This window comes from Notolepis coatsorum, assembly GCF_963971535.1.
Source record: "Notolepis coatsorum genome assembly, chromosome: 15".
NCBI lineage: Eukaryota > Metazoa > Chordata > Actinopteri > Aulopiformes > Paralepididae > Notolepis > Notolepis coatsorum.
Window position 1 is genome coordinate 92,034,987 of NC_140179.1, and position 18,414 is coordinate 92,053,400.

The following is an 18,414-nucleotide window of genomic DNA, read 5'->3' on the forward strand; positions in this document are numbered from 1 at the left end:
ATTCCTGTTAGATTGCCAGACTGTATTATTTTCCTCGCTGTGTTGAATACAGTTGCGTCTGAGGGGAGTGGCTGACAGTGCTCCCTGCTGTCTCGGGTGTCGGAGAGCAGACGCACAGATGAGAGAGGAGATGAGAATGAATTAATGAAAACTTTATTTAACAGATTGCAGAATGGGTACAATACAGTATGGCTCAATACACACAATTAAGGGGATGCAGACCAGAGAAAGACGTTTGTCTTGTTTACATCAGGGTCCCCCATTTTCAATTCATAGTGTGTTCATAGACGCACCAAAATCCATTGCGGGGTGAAAATTTGCCGCAAAACATTAATATCTTTGGAACCGTTTGTGTTCAATTGTATCTGACTCGGGAGATGATCTTCTCCCGTCACAATTGAAATTGTATTTCTCCGTCGAGCAAAAGCTGGCTGGCAGTCTCATTGAATAATATACGCACTCCGATAGTCTATAAACTTGTGCATAACGGAGCAGAGGTCCCCAACCATCGGGTCGCGGACCGATGTAATATAAAACACTTAATTAGCCGTGCATTGATAATACAATTGGTATCAGCTGTGTAACATCTTAATTTAGGCACGACAATGTCGTTGTAGGAGATGCATTCAATCTAACATTGAAGCTAACCCATATATAGAAATGTGTCATACAGACTTGGAGATGGAGCCAAGTGAGGTATTCAGAAGTTCAAGTGAGGTGTGTTTGTTTTTATTTCTTCAGGCTTGAAAAGTAAAAATAAAACAATTATTATCTTCTTCTCGTTTGCCTCACGTCTCACGTAATTTTCAGTTAAAGGGTCATTAGAAATAACTTATTTCAAAGCCATTCTAAACAACGAACGTTCCTCTCACGGCGTTCTGAAAAAGAAATCTCAGATAGGCCGCACCCCCTGCCGATTTAAAGTTCCAACGTGCCTGTATTACATTACATTACACAAACTAAAAACAGATATTACATTACATTACACAAACTAAAAACAGATATTACATTACATTACACAAACTAAAAACAGATATTAGATTACATTACACAAACTAAAAACCGATATTGTCTGAATTACTAGAAGAAAGAAATGCACCACCTTTGGCTGATAGTAATTTATTCATTTCTTAGGATTTCTTTTGGTCTAATAAATGTTTAAGATTCTTAGATGGGTCAAGATAGAGGAGGAAATGGTATATCCCTCATCTCTGGAATCCTTCCTGACACAATCAGACAGACCTATACCTCTTAAGAACCCTCTAATGGCGTTTGCCAGGGAAACTTGGAATCAGTCGCACAGGCTGACTGGTGATAGCCCATATCTGACTACAAGAGCCTCTATATGGTATAATAAAAAACTAAAGATTGGTAAGAAATCAGTCATATGGGACGACTGGATTAAAAGGGGGATACATGTACTAGGTGATATAGCCGGGGAAGATGGGGTATTACCTTTTGAGGATATTAGAGAGGACTTTGGTATAGATAATAAAAACTTCTATAAATTCCTACAGATTAGACATTGTATATCGTCATCAATGGGAGGGCCAAAATGTGGCCCGATTACTGCAATTCAAGAAATATTTTATAAAGGATGGCGTAGGAAAGGCGGTGCGTCAAGATTCTATGATGTTATAAGGGAACACAATGCACCCAAGTTGGCGGGTCTGAGGTTGAGCTGGGAGAACGATGTACGTGAGGATATTACTGAGGAAATATGGGAGAAGCTGGTGTCCAAATGGGGTAAATTCTCGCGGGAGGCACAATCACAACTTATCTTTTACAAAGTTTTAAACAGAAGCTATTGGACGCCTAGTAAACTGGCCAGACTAAAATTAAGGGACAGTGACATCTGCTGGAGATGTGAGAAGGAGACAGGCACTTTACTACATATGTTATACGAATGTGAGAAAGTCCAGAAAATGTGGGATCAAATTGTGATATTCCTAAGTAAAGTTTTGAATGTAAAGGTGAATAACTCCCCAATGGCATGTGTTTTGGGTATAGTACCGAAAGAGATTAAACTGCCTAAATACCAGGGAATGTGGTATAGAATGGCCATGATATCAGGGTGTAGAATCGCCTTACGACATTGGAAATCACCCATTGATATTACTTTTAAAGAATGGATGGAACTAATGTTCCGGACAGCATCATATGAAAGGGTGACATATAGAGTCGCAGGGAGAGAGGATATCTTTGCTGAGGTATGGGACAGTTTTCTACACCTGACTGAACGGTCTGGGGACGAATGATTAAGGTGGGGTTTCAGTATTATCAAAGATGAATGTGAAAAATGGGATCTGACCTGATGGTACCTATACTTTATATTGTATTATGTATGTATATGCATAGATTGTATGTCCGGATGGTGTAAGATGCAGCACATACCTGCTTCGCAGGTAGAATTGGACTACATATAACGTATATACATCTTGGTTATTATGCACAATACATAGTAATGTGTTTTTTTTTGTAAGTACTGTTTTTGGTATGTCTGTATAAGTCCTATGTAAGTTTTGTATGTCTAAAAGAAAAAGACAAATCTTTGACTTTGCATGTTATGCTGACGAAAGTTCTTCCATGAAGATGTGTAAGATTTGTGCAAAAATATTAATAAAAATAATAAATAAAAAAAATATTCTTAGATGGATCCCCTGCTGCCTCCTCCTCCTCTTCCTCCTCCTCCTCATCCTACTCTTCCTCATCTTCCTCCTCCTCCTACTCTTCCTCCTCCTCTTCCTCCTCCTACTCTTCCTCATCTTCCTCCTCCTCCTCCTACTCTTCCTCATCTTCCTCCTCCTCCTCCTCATCATCCTCCTCTTCCTCATCCGCCTCCTCCTCCTCCTCCTACTCTTCCTCATCTTCCTCCTCCTCCTTCTCCTCCTCCTCCTAATCCTCCTCCTCCTACTCTTCCACATCTTCCTCCTCCTCCTCCTCTTCCTCATCATCATCTTCCTCCTCCTGCTCCTGCTCCTACTCTTCCTCATCCTGCTCCTCCTGCTCCTACTCTTCCTCATTTTCCTCCTCCTCCTCATCCTGCTCCTCCTGCTCCTACTCTTCCTCATCTTCCTCCTCCTCCTGCTCCTCCTCCTCTTCCTATTCCTCCTCCTCCTGCTCCTCCTCCTCATCCTCCTCCTCCTCCTCCTGCTCCTCCTCCTCCTCCACGGGGAGCGGCGTACTGGCTCATGTTAGGCAGGCCATGCATTATGCAGCAGCTTAGGCCAGCGCGCTGGATCTTTATGTCCTCGGCTGCAGTCCACCTGTCGCTGCTCTGGTCGTAGCGCTCCACGTTGGAGATGGTGTTGAAGAAGCCATTGTAGCCTCCGACCACGAAGAGCAGGTCGTCCAGCACCACAATGCCAAAGCTCCAGCGGGGGGTGATCATGGCGGGCAGGGCGCTCCAGGAGTCAGTCAAGGGGCTGTAGGCCTCCGCGCTACGCAGGGCGTTTTAGTGTGTGGCTCAGGCAGGCAGGCAGGCCGACACTGTATTAATCCATTTAGGGAAATGAGGGCATCACAGCAGCATTGCAAGTCAAATGATACATATCTATAGAAATATCTAGTATAAAGCATTTGTCTCCGTGTGCACCTACCGCATAGACTTGTCCTCCGTATGCAGCGACTCCCACTCTGCAACGCCTGCTGCTCATGGGGGCGATCAGAGTCCACTGGTCGGTGTCTGGGCTGTAGCACTCAGCTGTGAGCAGACCCTCTGCCCCGTTGAAGCCACCACAGATGTAAACCTGTAATAAGAAAGAATATTCTAATTTAGTTTATATATTCCATTTGATTTCATTCTACTTTAATTGTCTGTTAATGTTGATGCACCAAAGGACCCAGACACATCTTTTGTATGTGCAAGCTTACTTGGCAATAAAGACATTTATGATTTCTGATCTAACGTTCCTTGTGTTCATCTAGCACCCTGTGTCCCTCAGTTCCACCCACCTTGCCCTGGAGGGCTGCTGCCCCGGCGGAGCTCCTGTGCTCCAGCATGGGTGAGATCACTGTCCACTGGTTGGTTTCAGGCTCGTAGCGCTCGGCGGTGTTCAGGTCCACGCGTCCGTCGTACCCTCCCATGGCGTAGATACAGCCGCCCAACGCGACCACGCTGAGCTGACAGCGGCGTGAGTGCATGGGAGCCGCCTGCAGCCAGCTGCGAGTGACGGGGTTGAACCTGCGCACACTGTTCAAATACTCTGCGCCGTTTGTGCCACCATAGCCGTCCCGGCCGCCGACGCAGTAGACCAGACCGTGGAGATAAGCGGTGCCGTGGAAGGCCCGGGGACTCTTCCCCTCAACGCTCACGTCCATCCATCCACCGGCTCGGATATTGTAAGCCTCCATGCCACCCCGGCCTCCGATGGCCAATAGGACCTCCTGGGGCAGGCGTGGGCGCGTCAGGGGGTTTGGGAGCCTGTCGGAGCCAGGGGGGTTCAGGATGCTGAGGATGAGGGGCCTGCAGTCATGGCTGTCCCTCACCACAGGGTTGTTCTGGACGTTGCTCCTGAAGTAGTCAGGCCTCATCAAGCCCATGCGAACCTGTGAAGAGACAAGCAGACAGCGGGTACAACTTGGACATCGGTTGTAGATGGTTTCTGTTGCTAGGGAACAGTTTGGACCCAAATGTTTGAGAACCACTGTACTAGGGAACCTAGTGTTGTTTTAATGTAATGCACAGTAATACAATTATTTTTTAATTTTTTTTATAAATGTTTTTATTTTATTTTTTTTCATACATAAAACAGAACATAACAGTACAATAATAATAATAATAATAATAATAATAATAATAATAATAATAATAATAATAATAATAATAATAATAATAATAATAATAATAATAATAATAACAATGACAACAGCAACGACAACAATAATAACAGTAACATGAATCATAATGACCTTGACAAGAGACAGACAAACAAGAAAAAGTTAAATAATAAAAATAAAATAAAAAATAAATGTGGCTCTGGCACTAGCAACCATGTTTGTGTATCCGTATTACAATTAGTTACCTTGGGCAGCAGCAAAGGGATGTGTGTTTTACGCTCCTCACGGGAGTGGTTGATCCAACGAAGGACGGCCTCGAACACCGTCTCCTCGCTCTTGACGTTCAGGTCATCCCTCTCGATGATGTCCACCAGTTGCTGCGGGGACAGCTCCACAAACTCCTGTGAGACGTGCAACATCTCCTCAAAGTGGCACACGATGAAGAGATGGGCCTTGCGCCTCAGGTCAGGGCAGCAGTAGATGTCCGTGAACCTCCAGATGCCGACACAGTTTTCCAGAGACAGCTGGCCTTCTAGGAAGTCAGAGCACGCTCCTACTATGCCAGTGACGAGAAGCTGGGCTGCAGCCACCAGAAGCTCTTTCACGTTCTCTGCTGTCACCAGCACAAAGCGTGTGTAGGCGTACTCTATGATGAGCTGCATCATACCCGGGGACACCCCAGGGATAGTGTAGACTGCTTTCTCTGAGTCGCTCCAGCGAGTGAAGAGGGCTCTGTGGGACGCAGAGTATAGAGATATCTGATGAGTAAACAGTAAGCAACATTCTGTCCTGTATAGTAATTAGGGCTGACCCCTATTAGTCGACTAATCGGTCGAAAGGAGCCGTAGTCGACTGCCAACCTCTTAGAATCATGGCTAACACTAATGGCACGCATACCAGAGGCTAACTTCCTAAGAAAACAGGCACAGAGGCACTGAAAGAGGATTTCACCCATCTAATGAACACACTAGACTAGACAAATATCAAGATGTATCCATCAGTGGACCAAATTGCATGCTTTTGCAGAGGACAAGAAGCCTTCAGTCGACTACTTCAGACATTAAGCACCCCCCACAGCCCAAATGGAATGATACAAACATATATATATATTATACTTATTTTTTCGACTAATGGCAAATTTTGGCCAATCATAGTCGACTATCCAAATCCTTAGTCGGGGACAGCCCTAGTAGTAATATATTTTCACCGTAGAAGACCTATACTTCTACAGTGAAAATATATTACTACTAGGGCTGTCCCCGACTAACAGTAGACGTATAGTATCTTTTTACAGTAGCAGTACAGTATAGTATCTGTTTACAGTAGAAGTACAGTATAGTATTTTTTTTACAGTAGAAGTACAGTATAGTATCTGTTTACAGTAGAAGTACAGTATATTATATGTTTACAGTAGAAGTACAGTATAGTATCGGTTTACAGTAGAAGTACAGTATATGTTTACAGTAGAAGTACATTATAGTATCTTTTTTACATTAGAAGTACAGTATAATATCTTTTTACAGTATAAGTACAGTATAGTATCTGTTTACAGTAGAAGTACAGTATATGGTATCTGTTTACTAACCAAGCTAACCTGAACCAAGCTAACCTGAACCAAGCTAAACTTACCTGAAATAGTCACTGAAAGTGATTGTTAACATTCTATTTATTTATATTTTTATAAAAAAAAAAATATATTCAAAGAAAAAAGAAAAAGAAATGCGAGGCCCCCCTCCCCGAGAGGCCCTGTGCGACCGCACTGCTCGCACGCCCCTTGAGACGGCCCTGTGTATGAATAGATATATGAATGTATGGTAATATGTATGAATGCATGTATGATAAGGTTAATGAATATGTATGCCTCTTTGATTATACATATGAATGTATATATGATGACTGAATGTATGTATGTATGTATGATAAGATGAATGTAGGTGTATATGATAATGTCTGAAGGTATATGATAATATAAAATTAATGAAGGGGGGGGGGTTGCAGTTCTCAGTCCAATCAGATTTGAGTCCAATGATGAATGTTTGGTGTGTGTATGCGTGTGTGCTGCTCGGAGTCAGTGACGGAGCCGCTCTGTCACACTCTCACTCTCTTTCTCTATCTTTATATCTCTCACACACACTCTCTATTTCCTCTATCACTCTCTCTTTCCTCTTGCACTCCCTCTCTCTCTCTATCTGTCTCTCTCTCTCTCTCTGTATCTCTCTCCCTATCTCTCTGTATCTGGCTCTCTCTCTCTCTGTCTGTCTCTGTATCTCTCTCCCTCTCTCTCTGTATCTCTGTCTCTCTCTCTCTCAGCTCCGATGCGCTGCCACTGACCATAATGCTCCGTCCCAATTGCATCTCATTAGAATACAGATGTGAATATTTAGAACATTAGACTCCCAATTAAGATCTCAATTGGAGAGAAGGGAATTCCTCTGGCTGCCTCTCTCTCTCTCTCCCCCTCTCTCTCTCTCCCTCTATCTCTCTCTCTCTCTCACTGTATTATTACTCACTATTCATATTCACCAGAACATCTCAGGTTTCTTCAGGCTTGCGTGACTTTTAAGGGGGCTTGAATGGCCGGGACTAATGGCTACCTTAATGGCCTGTGTTTTTTTTGATAAATTAGCGTTCGGGGGAAAACATCCTAAGGGGATGCAGACCAGAGAAAGACGTTTGTCTTGTTTACATCAGGGTCCCCCATTTTCAATTCATAGTGTGTTCATAGACGTACCAAAATCCATTGCGGGGTGAACATTTGCCGCAAAACATTAATATCTTTGGAACCGTTTGTGTTCAATTGTATCTGACTCGGGAGATGATTTTCTCCCGTCACAATTGAAATTGTATTTCTCCGTCGAGCAAAAGCTGGCTGGCAGTCTCATTGAATAATATACGCACTCCGAAAGTCTATAAACTTGTGCATAACGGAGCAGAGGTCCCCAACCATCAGGTCGCGGACCGATGTAATATAAAACACTTAATTAGCCGTGCATTGATAATACAATTGGTATCAGCTGTGTAACATCTTAATTTAGGCACGACAGTGTCGTTGTAGGAGATGCATTCAATCTAACATTGAAGCTAACCCATATATAGAAATGTGTCATACAGACTTGGAGATGGAGCCAAGTGAGGTATTCAGAAGTTCAAGTGAGGTGTGTTTGTTTTTATTTCTTCAGGCTTGAAAAGTAAAAATAAAACAATTATTATGTTCTTCTCGTTTGCCTCACGTCATTTTCAGTTAAAGGGTCATTAGAAATAACTTATTTCAAAGCCATTCTAAACAACGAACGTTCCTCTCACGGCGTTCTGAAAAAAAAATCTCAGATAGGCCGCACCCCCTGCCCATTTAAAGTTCCAACGTGCCTGCACACCATTGTACTATGTATCAAACCTTAGACTGGCCTTCTCCTACTTTAAGAAGACAGAGACATTGGCTGCAATTAATTTTCAAATGTATCCATTCTGACTATCCTGCTTATCTGAAACAGTTGATGGTCCCTTTTTCTTGCACTTATCGTCTAAGACACTCTGTACAGTATTTGTTCACAGTTTCTCCATTTTCAAAAGCAATGGCCAAGAAATCTTTCATGTTCAAAGCCCCTTCGGACTGGAACAACCTTCCGGCGACCATTCGATCCATATCCTCATTTTACCTCTTTGAAAATGCTCTTTGTTCTAATTTTATGATCAAGTGTACATGCTTCCTTGGTGGGGCTCCTGCGCTGGTGAGGGGACGTGGGGCATACAGTAGCCGTCCTTTATGCGGGTTAGCTAGTTGGGCAGGTTGATTGCTCCTCTTCTCCTGCCAGTCCTGGAGCTCAATATCTATTACATCCTGTATTCTACTAACCCTTTGAATGTTTTGTTGGGCCTTTCTCGTGGCGGCTGCCTGGCGGTGTCATCGCGGGGTTAAGCATATTTGTTTGCCCTGCAGTGGCACAGTCATGTGACTGCCGTGGAGTAGGCCTATTATGATGGAGATTGAGACATATCCTCTTATAATGTGTACTTGTTCTGTTGTGTTTTTGTATGTGTCCTTCATTTTTTGTTGTTGTGTTATGTGTTCTGTTTCTGAATTACATTGCACAAATGTGGGACCCTCTCGAAAACGAGATACTGTATCTCAATGTGGTTTTCCCAATAAAGAATTTCAATATATTCAGAGAACTAAATATTAGTAAAAACACCACATATTAGCACAATTGTATTGTGCTAATGACTAGGCCTATGCATAATGCGTTTCATATTTTACCTAGGTCATATTTGTTTAAATCTATGTGTATTGTTCATAATAGTTCATGTGAAGAAAATAGTGATCACAAGCAAGGCACTTTGACTTACATTATAGTAAGAAATAATTATTCAGTCATATGCTTTTCACACATTAGTGAGCTAGCTACAACATCTATTGTGTTGCATGTAACAATTATATTTTACAGTAGGCCTATGTTGCTACTTGCTAGTAGCCTACATCTTTTGGGAATTACATAGCCTATATACAACACCTAATTTGTACATGCTTTCAGTTGACCTGGATTGACAGCAGGGAATGAATGAATGAAAACTTTATTTAACAGATTGCAGAATGGGTACAATACAGTACGGCTCAATAGACAATTGTTAAGGGGATGCAGACCAGAGAAAGACATTTGTCTCGTTTACATCAGGGTCCCCCATTTTCAATTCATAGTGACATACACAACATACATGACATTTATGGCATAGGGACGGACATACAGGTATATAGTAGTTACATTTGTGACATATATGATATGCAAATATACAGTACCGTTACCCATAGATCCTGACAGAGAATATACATATGATTTGGAGGAGACTGTACATTAGGAGGGGGTGGGAGAGAAATATACATACGGTGGGGAGGAGACTGTACATTAGGAGGGGGTGCGGGAGAGAAATATACATACGGTGGGGAGGAGACTGTACATTAGGAGGGGGTGGGAGAGAAATATACATACGGTGGGGAGGAGACTGTACATTAGGAGGGGGTGGGAGAGAAATATACATACGGTGGGGAGGAGACTGTACATTAGGAGGGGGTGGGAGAGAAATATACATACGGTGGGGAGGAGACTGTACATTAGGAGGGGGTGGGAGAGAAATATACATACGGTGGGGAGGAGACTGTACATTAGGAGGGGGTGGGAGAGAAATATACATACGGTGGGGAGGAGACTGTACATTAGGAGGGGGTGGGAGAGAAATATACATACGGTGGGGAGGAGACTGTACATTAGGAGGGGGTGGGAGAGAAATATACATACGGTGGGGAGGAGACTGTACATTAGGAGGGGGTGGGTGGCCAAATCTTTTAAGGTGCACCCTAATGAGCCTGAAACGTTAGATACACATGCAGTGCCCGCTATAGCTGAGCATTTTGTTGCGTTTGACACGATCCATTGCCCGTCAGAGCAGTGGACTTGGAACATCATTCAACAGAGATGTGCTTTTTCTGTGGGAAATATGCAGCAGAAAAACCTTTGCATAATGCCTCAACAATCAAACTTGACATTTGTGTGAGACAGTGTGTGCTCAAATTACAGGACAAACTCAGTGCATGGAGATCCCATTGCCCAAGAGGCTAAGTACCATGTTCAGTGTCTTGTCTCTCTGTACAATATAGTGAGGGACATGAAAGCACAATAATCTAATGTAGATGATGTAAATTGCATTCGCTTGTACAGATAATATTGTACAAACCATAACCTCAGCCTATCACATTGCCATACTGCACATTAGACTTGCTATTCCTATTTGCATCATCAGACATACTACCTGCCAGTCATTACACATAATCAGTGTTGTAGTCGAGTAAATGGTAAATGGCTGTATTTGTATATCCAAAGCGCTTTACAATTTGTTCCTCACATTCACCCACCGACGTCGGAGGCAACCATTCAAGGAGCCAACCTGCTCATCGGGAGCAATTAGGTGTTAAGTGTCTTGCTCAAGGACACTTCGACATGCTGCCCGGGAGGAGCGGGAATCGAACCGGGAACCTTCCGACTACCAGACTACTGCTCTACCTCCTGAGCCACTATCACCCCTAGAGTCAGTCAAGTCTCCATTAACCTATAGTCCCGAGTCCAAGTCATCAAGGTTGAGGACACTCCTCTGGCAGTCAAAGAGCTGACATACAAATAAAAAAAAAAGGTCTACATTAAACAAAAATGACACAGCGGTCACCATTTAAAAGGGAGTTTATTTACTTTGACACAATAGCCAAACAAATAGTATACTAGCCATCAATATCTTATGCCAAATTATTAGGGCCCATTACAAAAAAACAAAACTGTATTTATCAATTAGCAAGTCAGAGTCTGCACCTTCCGAGTCCGAATGCAGTCAAGGCTCGAGTCCAAGTCATCAGTGCTCAAGTCCAAGTCGAGTCACAAGTCCTGAAAATCAGTCCAGGACTCGAGTACAACACTGCACACAGTATATACACATCCCACAAACACATAGTCAAGACACATTACCTGCCTACCTTATTCCCTTGATTTGTCAACATCAACTGGACTACAGGAGGCCAAGAACAACCCTATACAACCTCTGCTGTTAGCTCCCACCAAAAAACACGCATTAAAATAACAGGATATCTTGTTCCTAACTAAACATTTCCTTTTTTTGCTCGACTATATCCAGGCATGTTACAGTGGTGCTGTGACCTGGGTTAGGAGAAGTTCATTCATTGGCTGACCAGAAGATTTGGTTTCCCAGTTTCCTGAACTCTTGAGAACACTGGCGTGTATGACTGAATAATTCCTCCGAGCTGTAGGTCAATTCCCATCAGGAAACAAATATGCAGGGCGGTTAGGTGGCGCAGTGGGCAAGGCGCTCGCCACCAACGCAGGAGATGCTGGGCTCGAGTACCGGAGGGGACACGTGATGCAAGGCTTCGTCCACATTGCAGCCGGCTTGTGGGAGGCATGGCCAACAGCGTTCGAGACAGGGGAGGGTAGAATTGGACGATACGAAATTGGGGAAGGGAGAAAAATAGAAAATGGGGAGAAAAAGTAGATTAAAAAAAAAGGAAACAAATATGCAGAAATAAACGATGACACCAAAATGACAAAATTAGTTTAATCATAGTTCATATAAAAAAAACAATGTATGCCATTTGTACAGAGTATATCAGAGCCAGAAATATTTTTCAAATAATTGTTTTATTTATTTATTTTACTTAAAGGGGACAATGGATTTGGCAGTCATTTAGGCTCTGGGCGGGAAAATTACTCATGAAAAAAGAAGAAAAAGAAAAATCCTTGTGGTTTGAAATCTTCAGATGAACAAGCATGAAATTACTGCCCTTTGTGGTGTCAAATTAATCCAATTAGCTGTGACTTTTTTGGTGTCAGGAACATTTCTTACTCAAGTTTGTGTAAGTGTTTACTCTTGGGTGTGGGGGTACAGTAGCCAGGCAGGGAAGGTGTGTTGCTGAACCCACATAAATTGTGCTTCCAATACAAGGAGAGAAAGGTGCTGGGTTTTTTCAAATTAAAATGAGATTTAGACTAGTTTCTTTGTATACAATCTTTTGTTGAATGTTCCACAGATTCAAGGAAGTCGTATAAAATGTTTTGGAAAGATTCATAATCTGTCCTTTAATGTTAAAACCAAATACTCTGGAGCCCCAGTTTAAAAAACAAACAATCTTGCAAATTAAAAGTGAAAATCCACCCAAAATTGTAATTCACGTGTTATTTCTATAGTACTGTACAGCTCAGTTTAGATTTGTGAACATGAACAAGTCTCTCCTTAAAACTGAACACCAGAGAGAAAAGACTCTAGTGATGATGTCATCAAGAGACAGACCGACAAGCTGCTCCACAGACAGTGATAGTGGAACAACTCCCAGGACACAACGTGGCCACGTTCACACTGCAGGCAAAAGTGGCCCGAACATGATTATTTTGCTCATTATGCAACTCAGATCTGTTATTTTTTTTCTCTCCATGACGGTGTGAACGGCACAAATCACATTGAATCTGATCTTTTCAATTCAGATTTGGGACACTTTCATATGTGGTCCTAAATCAGATAGAGGTCTGATTCTTTGCAATGCGACCTGAGTCTGAACAGTCATATCAAAATTCATGTGACTTTTACGCCACTCTAGATTGACATTCATCACAATTTTGCACTGGCGGGAGTCAAGTCTGTGAATACAAACATGGACAGCTGTGATGGAGGTGGTCAGTGGAGGGACAGTGAGGAGTTGACCGTATAAGTATTTGGGGTGATACTTATGTATAATAACCAATCTATTTTTGAAAGGATATTGAAAGAGGAAATGGCTTTCACCTCCTCCTCACTCCCATTATCATCTGCTCACATACTAGCTGGCCTCCACTGCACATCAACTTATACATTAAACCATAAACTGCGATTTCATGATTATGTCTATCTTCGTTATTGTTCATTTGCGCATGAGGGTCAGTTCAGGAGCATGATCCGTTCACACTGGAATCTGATATTGGCCACATTTAAAAAAAACAGCCAAACAAAAAAAAAATCTGATCCGAGCAATAAATAAGAATTGAGCACCAAGGCTTGCAAGTGTGAACGTAGCCTACATAACTGTGGCGATTTTACTGGGATATGGGTACATTTTCTGATTCAGAGCTGCATTAGGGCTACATTTAAAGTGATAATACAGTAAGTAATTGCGGCACCTGCTGGTCATGAGCAGTACTGCCTGTGTTTTGAATAATACAGTAGAGAGAATACACACTTTGTGCTTTCAACTTTTTGCTTGCAGACTTTCTGCAAAGTGAATTCTTGGTTACTTGGTGGTCCAAGCGGCTGCATATTTGTTTTCCATTGTTGCAGAAAATAAGTTTTTCACTGAATGATAGATAGCAAATATAAAAGATCTCGTACCATAAGTGCCTTTGCCACGTAGTCAAATATGATGCCAATTGCTTTATCGAAAACAATTTCTCATATGCAAGCAGATATCCTGATACACAAGATATCAATAAAAAAAAAAGTCCTTCTGTGAATATTGTTATATTTATTTTATTCCATATCAGCCCACCCTTTTACAAGACATCCCTTTGTCCAATTATGTAATTTCAGTGTTGAGTGGCCAACTATGTAAAAAAAAAAAAAAAAAAACGACATTTAAAAAATTATAAAATTATTTCTGACCTTAAAGTTACTACTACTAAGATTTCAACAGAAATGAAAGATATACGAGACACGACGAGTCTGTTGGTAGCCTCTATTTTGTATTGACATTGTATTGATACTATATTGACATTGTATTGATATTTCTTGCCACCAGGTCAGATCCACAGGAGTTCTGTTGAACGGCATTACGGCACAAAGGGACCCTTTCCAAATAAAACTAGTTTAACAACAAAAATAACTCCACGTTCACAGCTAGGAATGGGCTGTTTACCCTCTCGTAGCTTGTTTACCCTCTCGTAGCTTCCGTTTACCCTCTCGTAGCTTGTTTACCCTCTCGTAGCTTCTTCATACATAAATTCCATATGGGAAGCTGCTGGTGGGTGGGGACGACGACAAAAGGCAACATCTCCTTCACAACAGCAAACAACGGGGGTTTATGGGAATTGTGGTCTTATCGTGAGAATTTGGCTACCGATTGTTTCGTGAGGGTCTCATTTGTTACTGTAGTTGTAGTTATACCAAGGTATCACAACCAATCAGACTATAATATATTATTGTTGAAAATTGTCCTTGTCAAATCAGACAGTATTCTCCCTTAATGCTGCTCAGACTGTGTGTGTGTGTGTGTGTGTGTGTGTGTGTGTGTGTGTGTGTGTGTGTGTGTGTGTGTGTAAAAAAGTATTTAAAACGTGTCTCAGACAAACGTGTCCATGAGAAAACACAGGCGCCACAAGGATGTGGAGAAAAATGTGATAAAAACAAAGCAGGGTGAGAAACGTCCTGCACACTGTGTGTGTGTGTGTGTGTGTGTGTGTGTCAGTCCTCCATGGTGAAGTCGTAAGGCTTGAAGTCGTCTCGTAGTTTTTTGCTGCTCTCCTCCTCTTCCTCCCTCGTCTGTTTACACTCCTTCCAGTCGGCACGTGTTGGGATGTTCAGCAACGCCTCACTAGCCAGCACCTCCCTATACACACACACACAGACACACACACACACACACACACACACACACACGAAGTAACTCTCCTACTCTTGGAGAAAACAGACACTGCTCCTATTGAGCGTCATTGTATTTGGCCTGTATAAAAACAGCAGAATGCTTACATTGTTGTGAAACGTTTTGTTAGTGCATCATGTTAAGTGAAGCAATTACTTCCCAACACTGTCACGGAGAGTTCACACCATTGTGAAAAGTTTATCCATACCCTAACCTTAACCAACGGACTAAAACCCCAAACAAATGAACAAACTATCAATTGGAGGTTCTCCTCCCCTTTGACCTCATAGTTGCCATGGTTTCTAGTTGAATTACTTGTGTACAGATGTTTGTACAGGAGTTTTGTGGTTGGAGAATTATGTGATTAAGTTCAGTACCTTCCAAACTGCAGAGGGAAGTGTTTCTGGATCCGGTAGAAGAGCTTCTCTCCAGAGTCACACTCCACATAGAAGTATGGAGTACCTGGAGGAGCGATCTGGAGGGGGGGGAGAGAGAGAGAGAGAGAGAGAGAGAGAGAGAGAGAGAGAGAGAGAGAGAGAGAGAGAGAGAGAGAGAGAGAGAGAGAGAGAGAGAGAGAGAGAGAGAGAGAGAGAGAGAGAGAGAGAGAGAGAGAGAGAGAGAGAGAGAGAGAAGGGGTGAGAAAAGACGGAGAAGGGGGTGAGAGAGACAGAGAGAGAAGAAGGAGGCAGAGAGAGAAGGAGAGAGAGGAGGGGGTGAGTGAGAGGGGAGAGAGAGAAGGAGGGGGAGACAGGGGGAGAGACAAGAGAGGGGAGAAAGAGAGGAGGGGTGAGAGAGACAGAGAGAGAAGAAGGAGAGAGAGATGAGGGGGAGAGAGAAAGAGAGGGAGAGAATTAGAGAAAGGGAAAAGAAGGGGATATCACTTGATAATAGATATGTACTGAATTTGGATTTAGGCTGTTGGTTGTGGTTTACTGTTGTGATTATTATGCTGTTATTATATGCAAAACAAATAACACATTATTTTGTCCGTGCAAGTATGCAAATTAGTTATATCAATGTTTGTTTGTGAGTGTGTGTGTGTGTTCAAGTTTCAAGTTTCTTTATTAGTCGTCATACAGAAATACAGAATACTTTTGCATGAAATGCTTCTTTCTGTTTTACTCCTGAGAGTGTGCTAGATAAAATAACAAGATAGTGTAAAATAGTATAATATATTATTATTTATTTATTTATTTATTATAATATTATTATTAATATAAAATAGAAAGTCAAGTACGTAGACAAGTGTAAAACAAAAATTTTCAATGTGTGTGTGTGTGAGTGAGTGTGAGTGTGAGTGTGTGTGTGTGTGTACCTGTTTGAGGTCAGAGTGTTCTGGTATCTCCATCAGTTCAATCTGTTGTTCTTGAGCCTGAACCATGAAGGCCTCTTTAATATCATCAGTAGCACATGTATCTAACGGTACTGGTACTACCTAGAGAGATAGGGGGGAGAGAGAGAGATAGAAGAGAGAGAGAGATAGGAGAGGGATAGGGGAGAGAGAGAGAGAAGAGAGAGATAGGAGAAAGATAGGGGAGAGAGAGAGAGAGAGAGCTCTGAATGTTTACATCAGTGCTTACATGTACACTGTGGCACACTTATATAATGATACTGGTATTACCTAGAGAGAAATATACTGGTATTACCTAGAGAGAAATATACTGGTATTACATAGAGAGAGATACTGGTATTACCTAGAGAGATATATACTGGTATTATCTAGAGAGAGATACTGGTATTACCGAGCGAGAGAGAGAGAGTGAGTGAGATACTGGTATTACCTAGAGAGAGCGAGATACTGTTATTACATATAGAGAGAGATACATACTGGTAGAGAGATACAGGAGAGAGAGGAGGGTTCTGTGAAACGTTCACATCAATGATATATATATATATATATCTCTCTCTATATATATATATACACAGATCGAGAGAGAGGGAGAGAGAATATCCCCCCACCTGTAGCTGCAGATGCTGACTCTTGTAGTTCCTCTCGAACGCCACGCAGCGCTGTCCTTTACTCTTGTAGAACTTCCTCAGGGCCTTCTTGTATTTCTCCATCTCCTCCACGACCTCCGACCCCAGCTCCACCACGGACTGGTAGTGGCCGATGGGGAGGACGAGGACGTGGTAGGGGGTCAGACCTCCTTTAGCCAACGCCAAGTAACACTGGGGACAAAATGAGGGAGTCAGACCCAGGAAATTGCGCCAACAACATGTCGCCCACTTTGCATAGTGTTCATAGACTGACGATATTGATGCAGACAAACACGCCAAGTTGTGGCTAGCGAAACATCTATCAAAACATGATTCCTGGTTGCACCAAAACACTTTTCTCTCAAGAAATCTGCCGTTCCATGAGTGGAGAGTGCTGCTGCAGTGCAGACCGAGTGCAGGAGGTAATGTATCGTTAATGATTACCAATGGTACCTAGGGATGCACCGATCTGGCTTGTTCAGTCCTGATAAAGATACCTGGGCTTTGCGTATCGGCTGATCCGATCTATTACTTTTAATGAACAGCATAGACTTGGACCATCACTTTGGGGTCATTGGACAATAATTATGTAAGGGATAATGTATAGCTACGAGGTCATTGTCGTAAAATAATTGACCGACACAGAGTTTAGAATACCGAGGCGCCTCGCCGAGGTGTTCTAAACGTAGTGAAGGTCAATTTCTTTGCGACAATGACCGAGTATAGCTATACATTATCCAGCTTATTACATGGCTAACTTACTAACAATATACCTAATTCATTTTACACCATCGACAAGACGAGATCAAATGTTGATCTGTGGCTCTGTCAGCCCAAATAAAGTTATTATTATTATCGCCGGTGTTGTGCCAAAATCCTACTCCCTGCCACAATCCTACTCCCCCACTAAAACGGTATGGGGCGCTGTGTGCGACTGTCTCAGACAGTCATATTAATATACATAGTATGTACAGTTTCATATTAATGCGTTCGGAGATAATGCGCTGCTGCTGTTATGGGGCGTCTGTCTGATTGCACTGATGCAGTGTGTGTCAGTGGGCTTGATTGCTCCAGCTGCGAACAGCGGTCATTATTGCTCGGTTGCACTGATGCAGTGTGTGTCAGTGGGCTTGATTGCTCCAGCTGCGAACAGCAGTCATTATTGCTCGGCAGAGGTCCGTTATCGAGTAATAACGGACCGCTGCTGAGCGCTATTGACCAATCACAATCAAGCATTTCGGCGAATGTTAAAACGCCATGTAATAATGAGATATAATACATTTCTCTCCATTAAGATTCAAGATTCAAAAGTGTATTCATCACATACATACCGGGGCATAGTGAAATGCGGTTGGCCATGCCCGCTACGATTGTGCAATAAAACAATAGTAATAGTAGTAATAATAAGATAACTAGAATAGACATGATAAATAGACATGTTAATACATATTTTAAAAGGTACTGGATCCTATGTACACTCCTATACAATGTGCAGTTTTCACAAC

General features: G+C 42.4%; 1 protein-coding gene across 1 annotated transcript in view; it reads right to left on the reverse strand.

Annotated features, from left to right (window-relative positions):
* Positions 1–11,872: 11,872 nt before the first annotated feature.
* Positions 11,873–18,414, reverse strand: part of cwf19l1 (CWF19 like cell cycle control factor 1) — a 50,773-nt gene continuing 44,231 nt past the window's right edge. The window contains exons 11-14 of the mRNA XM_084330465.1: positions 16,892–17,101; positions 16,248–16,367; positions 15,310–15,407; positions 11,873–14,899 (exon numbers count right to left, since the gene is read on the reverse strand). Coding sequence (XP_084186591.1) covers positions 14,755–14,899; positions 15,310–15,407; positions 16,248–16,367; positions 16,892–17,101 — 573 coding nt within the window. The 3' untranslated portion in view covers positions 11,873–14,754. The remainder of the gene's footprint in view (positions 14,900–15,309; positions 15,408–16,247; positions 16,368–16,891; positions 17,102–18,414) is intronic.